General features: G+C 40.9%; 1 protein-coding gene across 5 annotated transcripts in view; it reads right to left on the bottom strand.

Annotated features, from left to right (window-relative positions):
- MOCOS (molybdenum cofactor sulfurase) overlaps window positions 1-19,067 on the bottom strand; it is a 409,994-nt gene that overhangs the window by 347,481 nt on the left and 43,446 nt on the right. For 2 of the 5 annotated variants that reach the window (XM_037889907.2, XM_043540409.1), the window contains exons 2-3: window positions 11,648-11,737; window positions 6,853-6,919 (exon numbers count right to left, since the gene is read on the bottom strand). In XM_037889907.2, coding sequence (XP_037745835.1) covers window positions 6,853-6,919; window positions 11,648-11,737 — 157 coding nt within the window. Of the gene's footprint in view, window positions 1-6,852; window positions 6,920-11,647; window positions 11,738-19,067 lie in introns of those variants that run through there. The other 3 variants (XM_043540412.1, XM_043540410.1, XM_043540411.1) reach the window with 3 other exon arrangements.

The following is a 19,067-nucleotide window of genomic DNA, read 5'->3' as shown; positions in this document are numbered from 1 at the left end:
GGCATAATAAAAAGGAGAGGTTTTTCTTAAGTCAAAAGAAAATTCTATATGACTGGCAACAATCTGCAAAGTTCCATGAAGTTTTTACTGACACATTTGCTGTGCATTTTCAAGCCACACATGAAAGCCCATGCATTTTACTCTAAAGAACTAGTTGCTCTGTACAACAGAGCATCAGATCAATCAAATGATTTTTCCTTTCAAGAAGATGTAGGAGTTACATCTGTCTGTGCAAGTGCTCTTTTTGCTCAGTTTGGCGCTCAAATCAATCTCATCCACTTTACAGATCATCTCTTCAACATTATTCTGGTATGACACTCTAAAACAAAAGCATTCTGCAGAGAAAAGCAAATGCTTTGGCTTCCAGCAATTTAAGGATTCTGCCCCATGCCCTCCCGCCAAAAGCATAACACCAATTCAGTAAACTATGTGCTGCAATCCATTCTGGACTATACAAACTTATCTAATCTTTGAACCAAAAATCTAACCTATATTGTGCCTCTGCTTTCCTCCAGTTATCTGAGATGTCCCTGTGTCATTCCCCTTTGCTTTTATAAACACATGCTGCCTTTTCTGGAATCCAGAGCAAGTCAATCAAGTTAGATGTTCAATCAAACCTGGTTTTTATGCAGTCAGTAGCACCCCTTCTGTTACTGTATCTTCAACAGCATCACCCAGACTTGCATGATTCTTCTGATCTGGCTTTGCTGAAAATTGGCAGACAATGATCCCTGCACATCATTGGGCTCTCCGTGTCTCACCTCATCCCCAATTAGTTTACCACTCCCGATTTTTGTCTTATCTTTATCCATCATCAATACTCATCCATTCTTCTGAGCCTACGAAATGTATTTGTTTTTCTCTTGCAGAATTTTAATCGCCTCAACCTGTAACTTCTGTGTTTCTCAATTCATTATGTCTTCTCTGGTCTATACATTTTTTAAACTCTGTTGCTACTTTGGCCCAGCAATATTATAGCAGCAGATTTGTGGCTTTTTTCAAATGCAACAGAAAAACTGAAGGTCATAGGCTCATCTCTCTCATTCAGAACCTGAGTTAAAAACATTTACTTTGTTTTAGGGAACAATTTAGAAATCCATCCAGGTAAAGCTTGACTTCACTGCCACAGAGGCTGTTCCTTCATCAGAGGGGGTGTCAATCTGGCTTGACTGTTGCAGTCTGGATTCTAGAAAAGGCAGAATAGGTTATAACTGCACCTGTGTCCCCTTTCTGGTCTCTTAGAGCACATCCCTTTAGGTGTAAGACCTCATGGTTTTATCAATCCCATGATTCTCCTACTCCTAAACCTGGCACTGGGCTATAGTACCTTATGTATCAACCATGCTTACTAAACAGGGCTGGCCGGGTTTGAGCACCCGCAATTCTTCCCTGTGGCAATCTGTGACCAGTGGTGTATACAGGAACCCCAAACCACCTTCTTAAGCTATTGTTTATTGTGCAGTAGGAACAAAGCTTTTAGAGAAAAAAGATTTTAAACACAACAACCTACACAAGCCTCTCTTCCCTAAAGGATTACCGTCCTGTGTGGTAATGTAGGCAGGCCTAACTTCTTCATATACTTCCCAGCAGGAACCCTGAGTCTCACTATATTTCCCCTGAACAACTGCCCCACTCTTTAAAGAGACTCACTCTTTAAAGTACCGATGTTCTCTTCTTCATTCCCTGGCCTTGGCCCTTCTGGTCAAAACCAGTTTTTAGTTTGGCTGGAGCAAGAGGTAAAAATCAAAGCTAATCATGGTCTCTTAAGTGATTGTGGAGGCATCTTGAAGCATTTTTTTCCTTCTTGCTCATTGTCCCCCAACAGCACATATTAAACTAAATTATATTCATACAGTAAACCTCCCACTACCCAGGTCAACATACAGAATTCATAAATCATGAAGGTACCTCCAAGTCCATCACAGAAGTAATCAGACTCAAAATTCCAAATTGAGATTTCCCTGGCCCCCACACCCCCAAATACTGAATTACATGCTTCACCTAGTCTTACCTATAAGCCTCAGAGGAAGTATAAGGGTGGTCACAATTACTTCCTGGTGGGTCCTTACATTCATATTCATGGGCACATTAAATACACACACACAAAAAAATGTAGAGCACAATCCTGTACACCTTATGTAAATAAATCTCTGGTTATAATCAATGGGAGATTTGTCTGAATAAAGCCATTAAAAAGACAACCCTGTGTGTTGCGGAATGTTATCAGGTGCAGCCTCCAGATTTTATAATATTTTACATATTTAACTGATTTTTTAAAACATTTAGCATTTCAGATTATGTAAATGGGATTTCTTAGCATGTCAACACAAACATTATGAATGTTTAGATGTTATTTATTGCAGTCTCTTTATGGGGAGTGCAGATGCCATAAAGCTTGCTAGCAGTGAGAAAACAGATAACTCAGATAACAGATAAACAGATAACCTAAAGCTCCTACTTATCAAGTAAACAGTTAATGAATTTATCACCACAGAGATGAGAGTCCAGGAGCTGACCTAACGAAGTGGAATAAAGAGGTGTTTCAATGGCTCTTACGTTGCAAGCATAATGGGTTGGTCTGCCAATTTATTCCTGTAGAATGGTACTTATAGGCCTGCCTGCAAACTTTTACTTGCCAGTTCAGTACTTGCCACAATGAGCAGTCCCTAAAGGAATGAACCACAGAGACAAGTGTCAGCAAAACTGAGGCCCAAATCTTCAAAAGTTATTTAGGCACTTAACTCCCATGGGAATTCCTCTTTTGTATTTAGAAAAAAAAGTTTCAGCAAATAGGTGAAAGGCTGCATGCTGGAGGGAAAATTGAAAGTGGTGCTTTGTTGAACAGAATGGTTTACATCACCATTTTGTTGTCATTCAATGCATTATGGAACATTAATTCAGGTCATGTGTTCAGTCTATATGGGCACAATGGCTTTTTCCCCGCTTTCCTACGTGCATGCTACATTTCCCAGACCTGAAGAAGAGCTCTGTGTAAGCTCAAAAGCTGGTCTCTCAGCAATAGAAGTTGGTCGTCCAATGAAAGATATTACCTCACCTACCTTGTCCCTCTACTATCCTGGGACCAACACAGCTATGACAACAGTGCATAAGACATCTCCATGCACACTTGAGATCGCTTCTGTGCATGACTGATATTGGATATATGAATCCTGCAGAAAAATGAGCACCTCCCTCACCCACAAAATTATCAGGCCCTTCCCCAAAACTGTTTTTCTCTAATTATCCTGTATTGCTAAGGACATCAAAATGTACCCTAGTGACAGTTGTCATACTGACTTCAGCTTCTATTGGTTTGACTTTTGACATTAATGTTGAGTTGAATATGCACAGCCTTAAATGTGCAAAGCTTGCAAGTGGCTAATTCAGCAGGGCTGGGATAAGGAAGAAAACCCCTCCAGATGGAAGAATTTCAGGGAACTTCAGGTGTTTCTGCTCTCCTAAGTAGAAACAACTCACTGAGGAGCATGGAACCTTTAGCTCTTTAAACGTGTAGCATTTCTCCTTACTGGAAAAATAGAGGTGCTGTTACTTCAGTATGGCCAGCTGGACCGAAGGCAGCAGCATTAGCTAAAGAAAGATTTTTATAAACCCAGTATTGTAAAAGAAGTGAGTCACCCTGATTTTTAAACAGGGTTTCCATGCAGCTGTGCACCATTAGGAAGGGCAGAATGTGGTGCTCAGATTTCACTCATCCATACAGTCTCCAGTTAGTGACATTTAGAAAGGACAAATCAATACTAAGAAGATACTGTGTCTGTTTCTTACTGCGTATGAAAGGTCAAGCAATTTCCATGTATGTAACCATTCCAACATTGCTGTTTTCTGACACAGAAATTGCTTAGCCCTGGAGAACTATGGTAGAGAAAGATTTCTGATCTTGTGTATCATATTCCAGAAACCACAATAACTATTTTTAAAAATAAGTCTGGCACTGAAACTCACCATCTTTTATTTGATTAAATAATGTATGCTATCCATACAGGGTAGCAAACTAAAGCTCTGCATGTTACTAAATGGTTTATTGAAATACACGAGAGAAATTATCCAAAAACGTAAAACTATTTTCTGGGCAAAACCCAATAATACTTAACTGTATATATTGCTACAGAGGCACAACCATTTTCATAGTAATGAATTTTACTCCTGTATCACATTTTCAATTAGTATTCCCAGGCAAGAGAAATTATTCTTCTCCTGTAGTTTCTTTAGACCTATAAAAAGGTTACCGAGTTCTTTTCAGCATATCTGGAGAGAAAGCAGTCATGAAAAGTATATTGGTCTAGTTCTGGACCCAAAACTTGTTCCCCTTTAACTCAATTGCAAAAACCCCATTGACTTCAATCAGAGTAGGATCAGGACCATTCTCTCTGGATCCCACCCCATTCTGTACTATTGTCTTGGAGATAATAGGAGATCCAAGTTTGGTGTTGAAACCTTTTGCTGGGGAATTTCTGATTTCCCCCCACCATATTTAGATTCCTGACCTCTACTTGTGTTTTTTTAACCTTACAGTCAGGCCCTTGATTGCATAAACTGTCATAGTCCCATTGAATTCAATGATAATATGTCAACTTACATCAGCTGATGATTTGACCCTATATTTTAATACATTATATAGATATAGAAAAATGAACATCCTCTCATGCAGTTGTCTGATTTAATGACTAGAGAGCAGTGATGCAATGTCTGAGATCGCAAGTTCAAGATCTGAAAGAGCAACTGTTTTAAAATATTCAGAAAGCAAATATTTTCACATGCCTGCGTGAGAAAAACAACTAAAAACAATGTAACAACTGTTAAACTTGTAAACTCAGGTATTTATACAGCACCAGAGGTGTGAATTACAGTCATACTCTTTAGCCTTCATGAAAGAAACTGGAGCGATGGTATTTCCATATCATGGATGAACAGAAAGGAGCATGCTTCCAATGCACAAGACATCAGCTAAGTACACTAAGGAACTTTTAGCATTTATTTAAGACTGTCGTGAGATAAATATCGTAGCATCATTAGCTAGGTGTCTGTTTGCAATATTGTCACTTAGTATATCGAGCAATGTTTCCCAAACTTGGGGCACCGCTTGTTCAGGGAAAGCCCCTGGCAGGCCGGGCCGGTTTGTTTACCTGCTGCGTCTGCAGGTTCGGCCGATCACAGCTCGCACTGGCCGCTGTTTACCACTGCAGGCCAATGGGGGCTGCGGGAAGCAGCACAGGGGTGTGTGGGTGTGTGTCCTGTTAATGTAAAACATAAAAGCTTAATTTCTGTTTTAACATAGTTGCTTGGATCCTCTGTCAGAGAGAAAAAACCCATCTAAAATGGCTGCCCCATTGTGGTTATGTCAGAATATTGTGAACTTTTCTAAAAGCCATTTTCTAAGTAGAGTTTCTGCTCAAATAGATTTAAAAGCAAACAAGCATTTTAAAAAAATCTAAATCTGCCAGCTGGACTTTTTCCTCTATTGAGGAAATCAAAGATGGTGGTGGTGATGCAGAATACAGATGCCTGCCTCATCTTGTCACATTGCAACAAATCAAAAACAAGCAATGTCATGAAAGTACAGATTTTTTTAAAAAATCTATTTTATTGCTTTTTTGACAGCTGATTTACAGAGGGGTTTTTTGGGGGGGCTCTTTTCCTGAACCTTTATGAATAAGCTGTTTTGATGATTGTGCTTTTCAAACTTTTATTGGAAAATAGACTGTTAGAAAGTTGACCGTTAACTGGCTGACAAGGCCTATTAGGTGTAGTCTAGTACATGTCTGCATGGGGGCAGAAGAGCACAGGCTGTTTTTACTCAGATGCTTCCATGACCCAAATCCTGCTTTCCTTAATTTCTGAAAATTTAGCTTTTGCTTATACCTGCAACAGCCTCTGTCCAATGGGGTGCAGGATTACAATCTCTTCAGGACAGATTGTATCATTTTATACTTTGTAAATCTCCATTATGAGATCAAAGAGCAAAAGGATGTTACAGATTTTGTTGATTCAGAATTAGAACACTTTCAAAAATCAGTGGTATGGCTTTATGGATTTGAATTCTGTAAAGTGCTTTGGGATATACTGTGGTTTATAAGATGCTATACAAAATAAGGGCCAAGACCTCTGTGCTTTGGGAAAACAGTGCATTAAAGACAAAGGCCCAGAGCATACTGTTATACTATGAAAGTGTTTTTATACTTAGCTACATACATAAATTATTTTTATAGTTGCCAGTGCCACCAATTAAAACCAATGACTGACTAAACTAATCCCAGCTTCCCTCTATTTTGGTACATTAATGGCTAAGAGAAAATTCTTAGTATATCTATCTCAGAATTATTTGGAGACAGGGATGGTCTTATATTTGAGCTCCCCCTCTAAACCAGAGCAAAAACCACTTAGTATCTCAGTCTCCATTTAATATTCTTTGTTCTCCTTAAAACTAAGGCTATTTTAAGTAGTTTAGTAATTTCTGTAAAGTAACATACAAATTCCTGTAGTCCATTAGGTCATTTTTAGAATGCCTCCAGCCTTTGAACCCTCACACCGTCTTGTTAATCACTACCACCAAAACAGGGTTAACGTTTCATCCCTTACATTCTAATGCAACTGCAGGCTCGGGCTCCATTATCATGTAATTACATAAATACAGTTGTGATACTGAGAGGTGGGGGGGAAGCATTGGTGATCCCCTAATCCCTCCAACATGAGCCTGACCAATGCTTCATGGAACTTATAAACTAGATGTACTATTACATGCAACAAACAATACACCAAAATGACTAACTCCAAGGAATAATCCAAACAGTACATTGGAAATCAAAATGCTAAATAAAATACAGATTATTCTACCTGTATCGGACATGCTCAATAGTGTCGTACGTCAGCTTGCTGCTGATGCTCTGACTATGAGGGTTGCCTAGGAGACATAGAAGTCAATCATTAATCAGTTTTGTTAATATTTTTCTCTTTATCAAAGTACTAGACCAAGCCAGTGAAAAGATGACAAAAAGAGTTAATATTTCACAGTGTTGCCCTGAAGCTCCTGAGAGTAGTCAGTCAAGAGGAGAGAAACAACAGAAGAAAGCAATTATGACAGACCTTGAAACTTCAGCTGGCAGATATTAGTAATTGATCTAATTGTAAGAGAGTTCCATTAGAAGGAAGTTACAGCTGTACTATTCTGCTAAGAGGAAGCTATAGAGAATGCATGTGTAATACACACACGTACATTAACAAGCAAATAACAGAGGGTTAAAAGGTATGGTATGTTGAAGTGACAACCAATTAATTTTTGGACACCTGGGTTTAAAAATCTATCCTATGTTTTAAATGGGAAAGATTTTTGTGGTTTGACTGCAGGTCTTAGTGTATATCCACTCCATCACAAAATTATCAGCCAGCTTCACATTATTCAAAACAAACTGGCAAGGTCTCTTCGGAAGTTAAACAGAGGCAATAAGCCTTCACTGAAGTTAGTGTGGTAGATTTTATGAGAAAGTATGTGAACCTGAAGGCAAGCACATCTCTCTTTCATGTTAATAAGCACTTACATTCACCTAATGACTAAACATTTGAGAAATGAAATTAAAACAGTTAAATTGTTAGATCCATATAATTTTTGCAGTGAAAGGGAATGGCCTTAGCTATTTTACATAGTTTCTAAAAAAAAATAATCACTGAGTTTCTTACTGTTGCAGGGATTAGAGTATAGAGACCTTAAACAGAAGAATACAGTTCTAGCTTAGAGTGAAGTTTCATTGTGAAAATGGACTATAAAATAGGTTCCTTGGGCTCTCATAGTTGTTACTTCTAAATTAGATACAACTATTCCCCCCCGCCAGTTTTCAGCAAGTTGTGGTCCTTTAGACCTGTGAATAATCACCAAAAAATAAGATCTGCAATCAAGGTCTACCCTCACTTACGTGGGTGTCTTAATACTGTCCTTTACACCTGTGTCACCCAACAGCACTAAATGAGGTTGCATGAGTAACAGGGGACAGAAACTGGCCCTGTAATTGAAATTTAATCAATTTTGATTAAAAGGGGGAAAATATTAGGATTTAGTTCATTCTTCCATAGCAACTGCAGATCCGATAAACTTGTGGTTTAAGCGGTTAGTCTAATGCTCATGCATGTGAAGTAACTCACTAGTTTAACAGACTTTAAAATTTATATATCAAATTTCAGCTCAAGGTTATTTGAAATAGCTGAGATTAGACAACAAATATTAGGCTTTATAATGGGTATGGTGACTGAGCATTAATTTTTATCACCAATATGCACTTGAATAAAAAAAATTCTGAAATAAAAGCACATTGCTAAGATCAAATCAACTTATACTATTGTAATACTCATTCATAGGTCTACATTTCAAGCTAAAGCCTCTACACGAAGAACTATTTCTAAGTCTTGGTGTAACTTAGCTGCATTCTAAATTCTGTTCTCTGCTTCCCTGTCATGGCAATGGAGAGAGAGAAGAAGCAGTTGTGTACAAAATGAGCACCAGCCAGAATCCATCTGTGGCACACAGGCAAGTCCAGCCCTAGACTAAATGGCACCCCAGGCGAGGAATGTCTTCAGTGCCCCCACTGCATTTGTTAAACTTTTGAATATCTTTATTACATTTGTAGCCCATTCCATGACTTTGATGCTCGATTTGCATGCATGATTTATCCCTGTCATAGAAAAATGATAAATTTGCACACTAGGATCTGTAAATCATGCCATACGTAAGCAAATAAAATGCAAATTTAAATTTTAAGAACGGAAGTATACCAACATCAAGAAATTGGTGTGCACCAACATTGGGTGGACCAGTATTAAAGTAGGTGACAGTCTTAGAATGTTAACCCTAGTCCTTTTGTTCAGAGGGTCGCTTTTCTCCCCTTTGCCCTCACGAACTGAAGCTCTGTGTCAGAGAGATCCCAAGACTGGCCAATTGCACTTTCAAGTGACAAAATAGCAAGTGATGTCTGTCTCTCATTGGCCATCGTCAATTGATATGTTTTAATGAGCCTGAGCTTCTAAAAGGTGCGCTCACCATTCACGACTGACCTGCAGCATGAAAAGAATTTGCAAAGCTATCCACACATTAGGAAGTGTCCTTCAGCTCATGAATGAATTTGAGAACTTGGACTAGAGAGTGCTTCCCATATTACAAAATATGATTAATGTTGTTCAGTTCAACATACAGGTTTTTAGCATTGACGTCTGAACATCCCCTATGTGTCAGTGCCTTGTGGAGTTCTGTACAATTGTTCAAGAGTGTTTTCCTGTCCACCAGCAGCTTACTAAGGTCATTGTACCAAAAAAAAAAAACCCCAGGTCTTTTCATGGTGCTTCAATTCTCCAGATCTTTGATGGACACTTGAGTAGTGTCAATAAGAGCAAAAAGACCTTCCTCTTGAATTTTTCTTCTAAGCTTTCAATCACCTCATCTTTGCTCTCGTAACCAAATCTTCTGAGGAATACGAGTTTCCTTGAAGATAAGCTCAACTCCTAAGTTTTCCGCCATTTCTTTGGCAGCAGTAATGGCATCTTCAAATTTGTTGTCTCTGTGGGCCACAACGAAATCAAGGCAGCTTCTCAAAGTAGTAGCGGTTGCGATGTCCATCGACTGAGTTTGTAATGCTTTGCTTACAATGTTTACTTGGAAAAAAGAGGTTGTGCCAAACCACAATTGAGACCAGAAACTTGAAGTTAATGATCTGACTTGCCAGGCTTTGCACCACATGTCAAATTCCAGCCTCAGCTTTACTTGACTGCACCAGTTCCATTAGGGCATTGTAAACCTCAGTCACTTGGTGCCTTACACTGTCCATGTATCTCTCCCAGAGAGTGTCACTTAGTGGCTTCACAGTCAGATTTGTAACATTATTGATGAGGATCTTACTCCTAAGAGTTGATGCTGAAAACAGGACGTATATCCTTTGCAGTACTCCTAAGAGACAGAATGAATCTAAAGATGATGCTGCCATGTTGAGGGAATGGCAGCCACAAGGCAGAAAGAAAGCTCTTGGATTCAGTGCAAGGATCCTTGCCTGGATGCCACTGTTTCTTCCCTTCATGTTTATGCCATTGTCGTAACCTTGCCTACAGCAGTCCAGAGGTTTTATTTTATTCTCATTCAAAACATGAATATATCTGAAACATGTACTTCGAATATTCTATTTTTCCTTTTGTTGCTAACAAAAAACAGCACCCTGAGCCGGATGCCCCCCAAGCCTAGCACCCCAGGCAGTCACCTGGGTCGCCTGCCCCTAAATCCAACCCTACACACAGGTGACCTCAGTATTACACCCCACAAATACGTTGATGTGTGTCCCTTGCCTTAAAGGCTATGGATTTCTGGTTAAATGGTAATTGCTGACTTGGGAACTAGCCATCATGTGCTCAGAGCTGCAGGGAGCACATACCAGAAACAAAGGGTCCACCCAAAATGAGGCCACTCACTTTCTGGCAGCCCAGTTCCTGCCCATTCCTCCCATGCAAGTCCTTAACCTGCTGAGATACCCACAAAGAGGACTGACTTGCCTCCCTCTGCACATGAAACAGGACAAAAAAAACCTGTGTATAGAGGACCCCTCTGCATGTCAGGACAAAATGGCATGGAGAGTTTATGTGCTTTTCTCAAGGTTACTCAGTGAGTTAGTGACAGAGCTGGGACCAAAGTCAAGGCAGGACTAACTGATGTAGCAATTTCCTACAATATCCTTGGAAGACCTCACCTGAATTAAGTGTAAGTATCTTTGGGGTTCATTATATTAAATGAATGGTTTATGTATTATTGTGAGCCTGGATTGTATGTCACTTCTCAAGGAGGGAGATAAATGTGAGATCTGGGGGTTCAAAGGATGATAGAAGAAAGTGCCAGACAAGAATGGACTTTTTAGAACAAAAAGTATGAAGTGGTTTGTCTGAGGAACATGTAGGGGGAGGTCAATGGAAATTCCACGTGTGTGTGTGGGGGGGGGGGGGGGTGTAAACTGTATGCCAAAACCCAGCCTTTTGAAGCTGGATGAGCAGGCCACTGTCTGCTGATCACCTGTTATATGAGGCCAATATCAAAGGCCCAAGCCATATAAAGGAAAGAGTGAACTATTCATGGTTGTTTTAGTTCTGAATCTGAGACCATTATGAACTCCTAACCACAGGGAAAACCCAGTTGTGGGTTTTGAAGGGATGACACCTACCGGAACCTGAAGTTGGAGTGGGGGTGATGTTGGGCAAGCTTTCAGCATGCATGTTCTTTTATTGTTTTTAAATGTTTTCTCTGTAATGCTTTCACCTTAAGAATAAATGTGCTTGCTTATAAAGAGGTGTGTGGTAACTTAACTGTGGCAATTACACTGTTCATAGCCTCTTGAGAGAAAGCAAAACAGATGCTGGCATGTTTAGGTGATCTGGCTTGCTGGTAATATCAGTGTAGAGAGGGAACTGTGCAGTATGGGAAAAAACCCTGCCAGGAAGGAGTGAGACGTATGTCTCTGACCAATAGAGGTGATGGTTGAGGAGGTGCAGTTGTCCCAAACTATGACAAAGACCATCATATTTGTCACTTGATCACTGCAGTATATAGAATGTAAATACTCTTGCAGTAACAGGAAACACATGTTAGCCTATGAGAAAGTTGCTTGGTACTTACCATAAATATTTTTACTGAGATCATCAGTAAACTCCTTAAGAAGACTGTGTGGAAAAAGTGCTGTACCTGCGTGGTCAAGGTAGGTCATTCCTAAGATTAAAAAAAAGTACAATATATTAGCTTCTTAATATTAAATTCTAACCTCCCATACAGACTAGATTTACCAATGTGAAGCACAAGTCACTTGAGCAAATTTAAAAGCTACAGTATATACCATGGCAAGTCCATTTTGTCCATAAGCTCATAGGTATGGCTTTTTATTTCTCTAAGGAGTTTGTGTCGCAGCCATCACTAAGTGCTTTCCCAGTAAGTTTTTAGCTCATAATCAGCAAAATACAGGAGGGCTTGTCTACACTTACAGCACTGCAGAAGTGATGTAGCTGTGCCGCTTAGTGAAGATGGGAGAGCTTCAGCTTAAGTACCCCACCTCCCCAAGAGGCATTAGCTATGCTGACGGGAGAAGCCGTCCTGTCGACATAGCACTGTCTACACTGCGAGTTCGGTTGGTATAACTGCGTCACTCAGGAATGTGGATTTTCCACACCCTTGAGTGACGTAGTTATACCAACATAAGTTTGTAGTGTAGACGAGGAAGGCAGGTACTCCACATGTAAAGAGATGATCAAAACTTTGTATATTTTGAAATTAGAGTAACCTATTTTAACACCATTTCTTTTCTTTTAAAGATACTTCAATCATAAACTCTTTGAGGGCAGGGATTATTTTTTTGTTCTGTGTTTGTACGGCACGCACACACACACTAATGTTGCCCCAAGTCTTACTGACTAATCAGTCTCAAGAATTAGTAAGGCCTGAGCAGTGTGCATGGGAAAGTTTGAAGCTTCCTTAACCTCAAATACAAGAACTTAAGTTTCAACGAATTTAAATATTTCTTCCCATTTTGTTGCACTTAAGTCTCAGTTCATTTTTAAATATTTGAAAGAAAAGCTTATTCTAATGAAAAAAAAAATCTAACTGGACACTAAGGTCTTTTCTTGTTTAGCCATTTCTACTTTCTTAATCTTTGGCAATTATTCTCCCATTTCTTCAGAGTGTCTCAGGTCCATTGCTAGTCTTTCATTTCACGTCATGTAAATATTTCAACCTATTTCAAGTTTTAATAATGATGACTATGATTAAGATTAGCATTTAATAAGTATTTTAAAAGCTCTTTCCTTTCCACAAGGATTTAAGGCTCAGTTAAGCTCTTAACTAGAATCCTTGACACTCGAAAAAAATATATATTACTATGGTGCTAAAGCAGTAACTTGGTAGGTGAGGATGTGAGATACTTTCAATTATAAAACCAATCTGGACACCCTTTATCCCTCTAACTTTCTGCTTCAAATTTCTCATGCGTAGTCCCTAGCCAAAAAGTTTTTTTTTTTAATTTGAAGTTCATCAGGAAAAATGTTTTGAAGAGCTTCAGAAACCCCCCCCCTTGTTTTTTTACTTCTGAAAAGCCTTCTAGCTTCCTGCCTCCCTTCTTTGCCCCCAAAAAGCATCTCCGTTATTTTCTGGACTAAAATCAAAAGATAGATAATTCCTAACTGACACAGAGATATAGAAAAAGTGGCATATGAATTTGGAAGCCAGGATATTTTAATACCTCATCTTTTGATGAAGTTTCTACTTTTCCTCCAAGATGATGTATAAAAATATCTATTCTTTCTACCTAAAAATCCCTTAAAACAGGAAAGATGTTCATCACTTCCAAGCCTGTTGCAATATTATACAATAGATTTTAGGATGTCAAATGGCTGCTGTCCCAGGCGCTTTCTTTTCCCCTGGGGTGCTCAAACCCTGCTTCACCCTAAGGCTCTGCCCACACTCCACCCCCTCCCTGAAGGCCCCACTCTAGCTCCACCTCTTCCTGCCCCCACTCTACCCCTCCCTGAGGCTCCTGTCCACCTGCTGATCTCCACCCTCCCTCAGCTCCTTTCTGAGCCGCTAAACAGCTGTTTGGCAGTGGCACCACTCCTCATCAGCTGTTAGGTGACAACAGCAGTGCTCCCACATTAGCTGATGAGTGGGGGTGGGGAACTGCTGTGGCTGGTGGGTGCTGAGCACCCACTATTTTTTCCCCATTGATGTTCCAGCCCCGGAAAAACCCAAGGTGTCGGGGCCTATGGCTGCTGTTTTGTCCCAAAATATGGCTGTATTTCAGTGGCAGATAGAATGAAGGATAATACATGAAGTCAAGGTCTGCCCCTAGATACCTACACCCAACCCTGGGGTTATCTTGATGTTAACTGGAATAGGATATACATATTTGTTAGGAAAAATGACCCACAGTTTGCAAAACACTGAGAATGCTCACATTGACAGGAGTATTTATGAATATACAAATATTACCATAACTATATATTATGCAGAGAACAAGAGGCCTATTGAAATCAGCCTCTTAGGACACTAGTAAACAAGGGATGCTGCTGACAAGAGGAAGAACCTACCCTGTGCAGAACAGAAACAACACTCAAAATTACATTACAAGAGGTTCCTTGGATAAAGTGCCCAGAAACGAGTATTTAAGCTTGTTTCATTCTGTGGCTAAATATAGCGGCTGAAATCCTCTCTCCATTAAAATCAATGGCAAAATGCCTTTGACTTCAAAGGAGCCCAGGGTTTCACCCCAGAATGCATTCTGGGAAAAGTTTACAGGAAGTTCACTTGAGAGAAACAAATTACTAACTGTTAAACATTCTCCCTTTTTATCTTTAATGTTTGCTGATTAATTGAAGACAGTAAACAGCATTGAATATTCAATCTTAACCAGCTGAAAGGAGGAGTTTATGTAAATTGAGATTGCATTCAACAAGTGAATAGTATCTTTATTAGAGGAAAATAAAATCATATCTTTTCATTTCAATAGACTTGCTTATTTCTAAACAGAAACATTAGTCCCACATGCATAAGAGTCATACAAAATCTAAAGATGTTATTTTATTTGCACTTTTCCCCTTTAACAACATTTTCTATATTAACTTTATTTAATAAACTCATTAACCAAACCGATGTGTTAGTACAAACTGGATAATTTAGATCCCTTTAATTCTCTATGGTACACAGTATAACATCTGTCAACAGTGTAGATTTGTATTATTTATTAAAAGCATCAGTTGAAAGAAAATTAATATATGTATTGAGGCCCTCTGTTTTACCTGGGTGGACGGGAATTTAATGCCATATTGAATATAACTGACATGAAGACTACTGTCTCTTGAAGGTGAGTGAGGTAATTTCTTTTATTGGACCAACATTCGTTCATGAGGGAGACAAGCTTTTGAGCTGACGCAGAGTTCTTCAGGTCTGAGAAAACACTGCATATTTTAAAGTGTAATTTATGTCTGTTTCAGAAATGATTTGATCTTTTGATGAAATCTACATCCTTGATCAGTGGTTCTCAAAGCCGGTCCGCCGCTTACTCAGGGAAAGCCCCGGCAGGCCGGACGGGTTTGTTTACCTGCCGTGTCCACAGGTTCAGCCGATCGCGGCTCCCGCTGGCCACAGTTTGCTGCTCCAGACCAATGGAGGCTGCAAGAAGGGTGGCCAGCATGTCCCTTTGCCTGCGCTGCTTCCCGCAGCCCCCATTGGCCTGGAGCAGTGAACTGCAGCCAGTGGGAGCCACGATCAGACAAACCTGCGGACACGGCAGTAAACAAACTGGTCCGGCCCGCCAGGGGCTTTCCCTGAACAAGCGGCGGACTGGCTTTGAGAACCACTGCAGTTTCCACGATATGCTATGCATCCGATGAAGTGAGCTGTAGCTCACGAAAGCTCATGCTCAAATAAACTGGTTAGTCTCTAAGGTGCCACAAGTACTCCTTTTCTTTTTACTGTCCTAGGTGTCTGTCCAAAAGGGTTAATTTTTAGCTACCAGTTCTGGGAAGGTGGTTAAGAAATGTTTATTTAGATGGTAAAATGCCTACATTTAAATATACCTGCAAAATAATTCTATATATGGAGTTCTTTGAAACAGTCTCTATTGCTTATCTATTCTCTTCATGTAGTGGACTTAATCTCTCTCAATAAAGCATGGGTTATTTTCCTGTTGTCCCTCCCAACTCTTCATATTATTTAAAATACAACCACCACACACACACAGCCTTCATCGGGGTCAGCTCCAGCCTCTTCCTGGTTGGGGGAGAGGAGCTGGGCTAGACAGAAAATTGGGGGGCTGCGCTATACATCTTGTGGGCGCGCACACTTATTGTTAAAAAATATAAACACACTTAAACACTGTTTTTATCTATATTAACCTCAAATGGAGAATAAAAATTATATACAGACAGATCGGTTTTAAACTTCATCTATGACAGCTCAGTGCTACAACATTTATTCACAGAAAATCAACAGGGAAAAAGGCCAATAACTAATAGACAAATGCAAGCTACTGGAAAAAAATGGGTTAAATAGCTAATTATTTTAAATGGGATAATATATTGTATTATATTTGAAAATTAACCATTTGCACATGGCAGAGATAGATATTTGGAAGATTTGGCGACTCAGCCATAATATAAACAACTCACACTGTGGTCAGTATGGAGCAAGGGCCCAGTGCTAGACAGGGTTAACTGATCCCAGGTGCAGTTGGAGGTGTTACAGTGCTCTGTCCTTCATCCTTAGCAGCAGCTGGAGGCGGCAGGGGGGATGGATGCTAGGTCTTTGTGGCTCCTGAGCCCCAGTCAGTTTGCTAATCTAAGCGTCCTCAGCCTGGGCTGGAGCATGTGCAGCTGCAGCATGCACGTGACAGGGAGCCGCACGCTGGGGATGTGAACCAGGCGGGGAGGAAGCAGAGGTGTCATTTCAGATTCTGGTGGGTTGAAGAACAACTTTAACTGTGATTTAGGCACCTGAAAACTAGATTTTTTTTGGCAGATAACTTAGAAATGAGCTGACAGGAGCACCATATCTAAGTCCTATATAAAGGACAAAATTTTATAAAAACACCAATTAAAGCCATATTTTAAGTTTATATACAAGTTTAGAACAATCAGGAGATAATACAGCAAGATATGACCAATCCCAAGCCTTGAGGTATCAGTTCTGGAGCCTTAATACAGACATCAGAAACAAATTTGATTTGTGCTTGAAAAAGCAGGACTTCAAATCAAGCCAAGATGCCTTTCGGGAAGACATCACCTGATGAATTATCTCTGGTGAGAACATTTTAGAGTGACAGCCTGCAGGTACTCTTGCTTTACAAAGCTTTTGTTCTTGCTGTTTATTAAGATTAACATATGATTACTTAGTTAATAGGGCACACCTAATTATTGCTGCTTTGGTAATATCAGGCCTTTCTCCACTCATCCCTGCCCTTTTCCTTGGCAACCATAAATTCCTGGGCTGTGACTACTGCTTTCAGAAATCCTCCTCTATTTGTCCACTAAACATGGCTGCCCCAAGTTCTACCCATTATAATAGCCAAAGTGGATTTCCATAAAATCTACATGGTTATTACCACAGAACTGTCCAGCCATTATGCAAATTCTTGCAGTCCAATTGTTGAATTATTGTCTGCCAATTAGATTACTGGGAAATGTGCAATGGAGAAAGAAGTGCATAGTTATAGGCAGTACCAGCATCCTGAATTTTGATTGGCTGATACAATTTTTACTCATTACACACATGCACACACACCCTGGATCACAGAGTATTTAAAAGACAGAAACATTAACCAAAAACAGCATGAAGCAGACATATAAAAATACTAAACTGAATGCAAAACAAAGCAGCATCAATAGAAACAGGTAGGTAGGGGAAGGACTCTTCTACAGGGACTGAAAATAATTAAAAGAGGAAACAATGGTGACACAGAAGCATATTTAATATTTTAAAGTGGGGAAGGAGGGCTGAGGCAGATATTTCACTCTATGTGGCTAGGCAGGCTGGACATAAGGTACCAGCAGGGAACAGCGGAGAATAGCAGAAGTTTGCCTGGGATTGGTGAGTATCCCGAATGTGTGTTTGCTAAGTGAGTATCCGAGTGTGTGTTTGCTGGGAGGGCAGTTTGAAAGCCTGAGCGAGTGCCTGATTGGGTGGTAGCCTGCAGGGGGCGGGTATTGGGGGTGTGTGTCTGTTTCAGGGAAGCCTGGCTGTTTAAGAATAGCCAGAACTCCGCAAACCAGCTGAGCGGCGGCAGACCACCTGAGCAGCGGGGAACAGCAGAGCAGCAAACAGCAGGAGTTTGCCTGGGAGTTCGCCTGGGGTGAGCCCAGTGAGGCTTACATCTTGCCAGCTTCTCTGAGGAAGCTCATAGTAGGAAGGTGATATGGGGGGGGGGGGGGGAGGGTGTTCAGCTATTGTGACCTGCACTGGATGTGCCATGTTTGTCTTTCTTCCACAGGACAGAAGCGACTTTGCCTGTACAAAGTGCAAGCTAGCATCCATATTGGAAGAGAAGATTGAAGGTCTGAAGCAACAGATATCGACCCTGCGTTGCATATGACAATCTGAGGATTTCCTGGACAAAAAAGTCAGGATATGCTTCTACGGGCACAAAGCTCTAAAGATTTAGAGCAGGTTGCACAGCAGAGCCAAGAGGCCAGTGAAGAAGCTTGGCAACATGGGACCTCCAGAAGAAGGGGGAATGTCTGGGTACCAGCAACGCAGACACAGGTAAGTAACCGTTTTCATGTTCTCTCCACAGGTACCACTGCGGAGAGTGGACCAGATGATACGTCTGGGGGGAGAAAGCAGAAAGACTCCGCTGGTTGGAAGGCATGAGATGCGCTGTCCTAAGGTTGGGGGGTTCCATGACACCACTCGCAAGAGAAAGAGGTGGGTGGTGGTGGTCAGGGACTCTCTCCTCAGGGGGACTGAGTCATCTATCTGCCGCCCTGACCGGGAAAACAGAGAAGTCTGCTGCTTGCCAGGGGCTAAGATTCGCGATGTGACAGAGAGACTGCCGAGACTCATCAAGCCCTCGGATCACTATCCCTTCCTGCTTCTCCACATGGGCACCAATGATACTGCCAAGAATGACCTTGAGCGGATCACTGCGGACTACGTGGCTCTGGGAAGAAGGAGAAAGGAGTTTGAGGTGCAAGTGGCGTTCTCGTCCATCCTCCCCGTGGAAGGAAAAGGCCGGGGTAGGGACCGTCGAATCATGGAAGTCAATGAATGGCTACGCAGGTGGTGTCGGAGAGAAGGCTTTGGATTCTTTGACCATGGGATGGTGTTTCATGAAGGAGGAGTGCTGGGCAGAGACAGGCTCCACCTAACGAAGAGAGGGAAGAGCATCTTTGCGAGCAGGCTGGCTAACCTAGTGAGGAGGGCTTTAAACTAGGTTCACTGGGGGAAGGAGACCAAAGCCCTGAGGTAAGTGGGCAAGCAGGATACCGGGAGGAAGCACAGGCAGGAATGTCTGTGAGGAGAGGGCTCCTACCTCATACTGAGAATGAGGGGCGATCAGCAG

The sequence above is a fragment of the Chelonia mydas genome, chromosome 2, assembly GCF_015237465.2.
Source record: "Chelonia mydas isolate rCheMyd1 chromosome 2, rCheMyd1.pri.v2, whole genome shotgun sequence".
Classification (NCBI taxonomy): domain Eukaryota; kingdom Metazoa; phylum Chordata; order Testudines; family Cheloniidae; genus Chelonia; species Chelonia mydas.
Note: the sequence above shows the minus strand (reverse complement) of the source record. Positions and strands in the feature narration are given on the sequence as shown.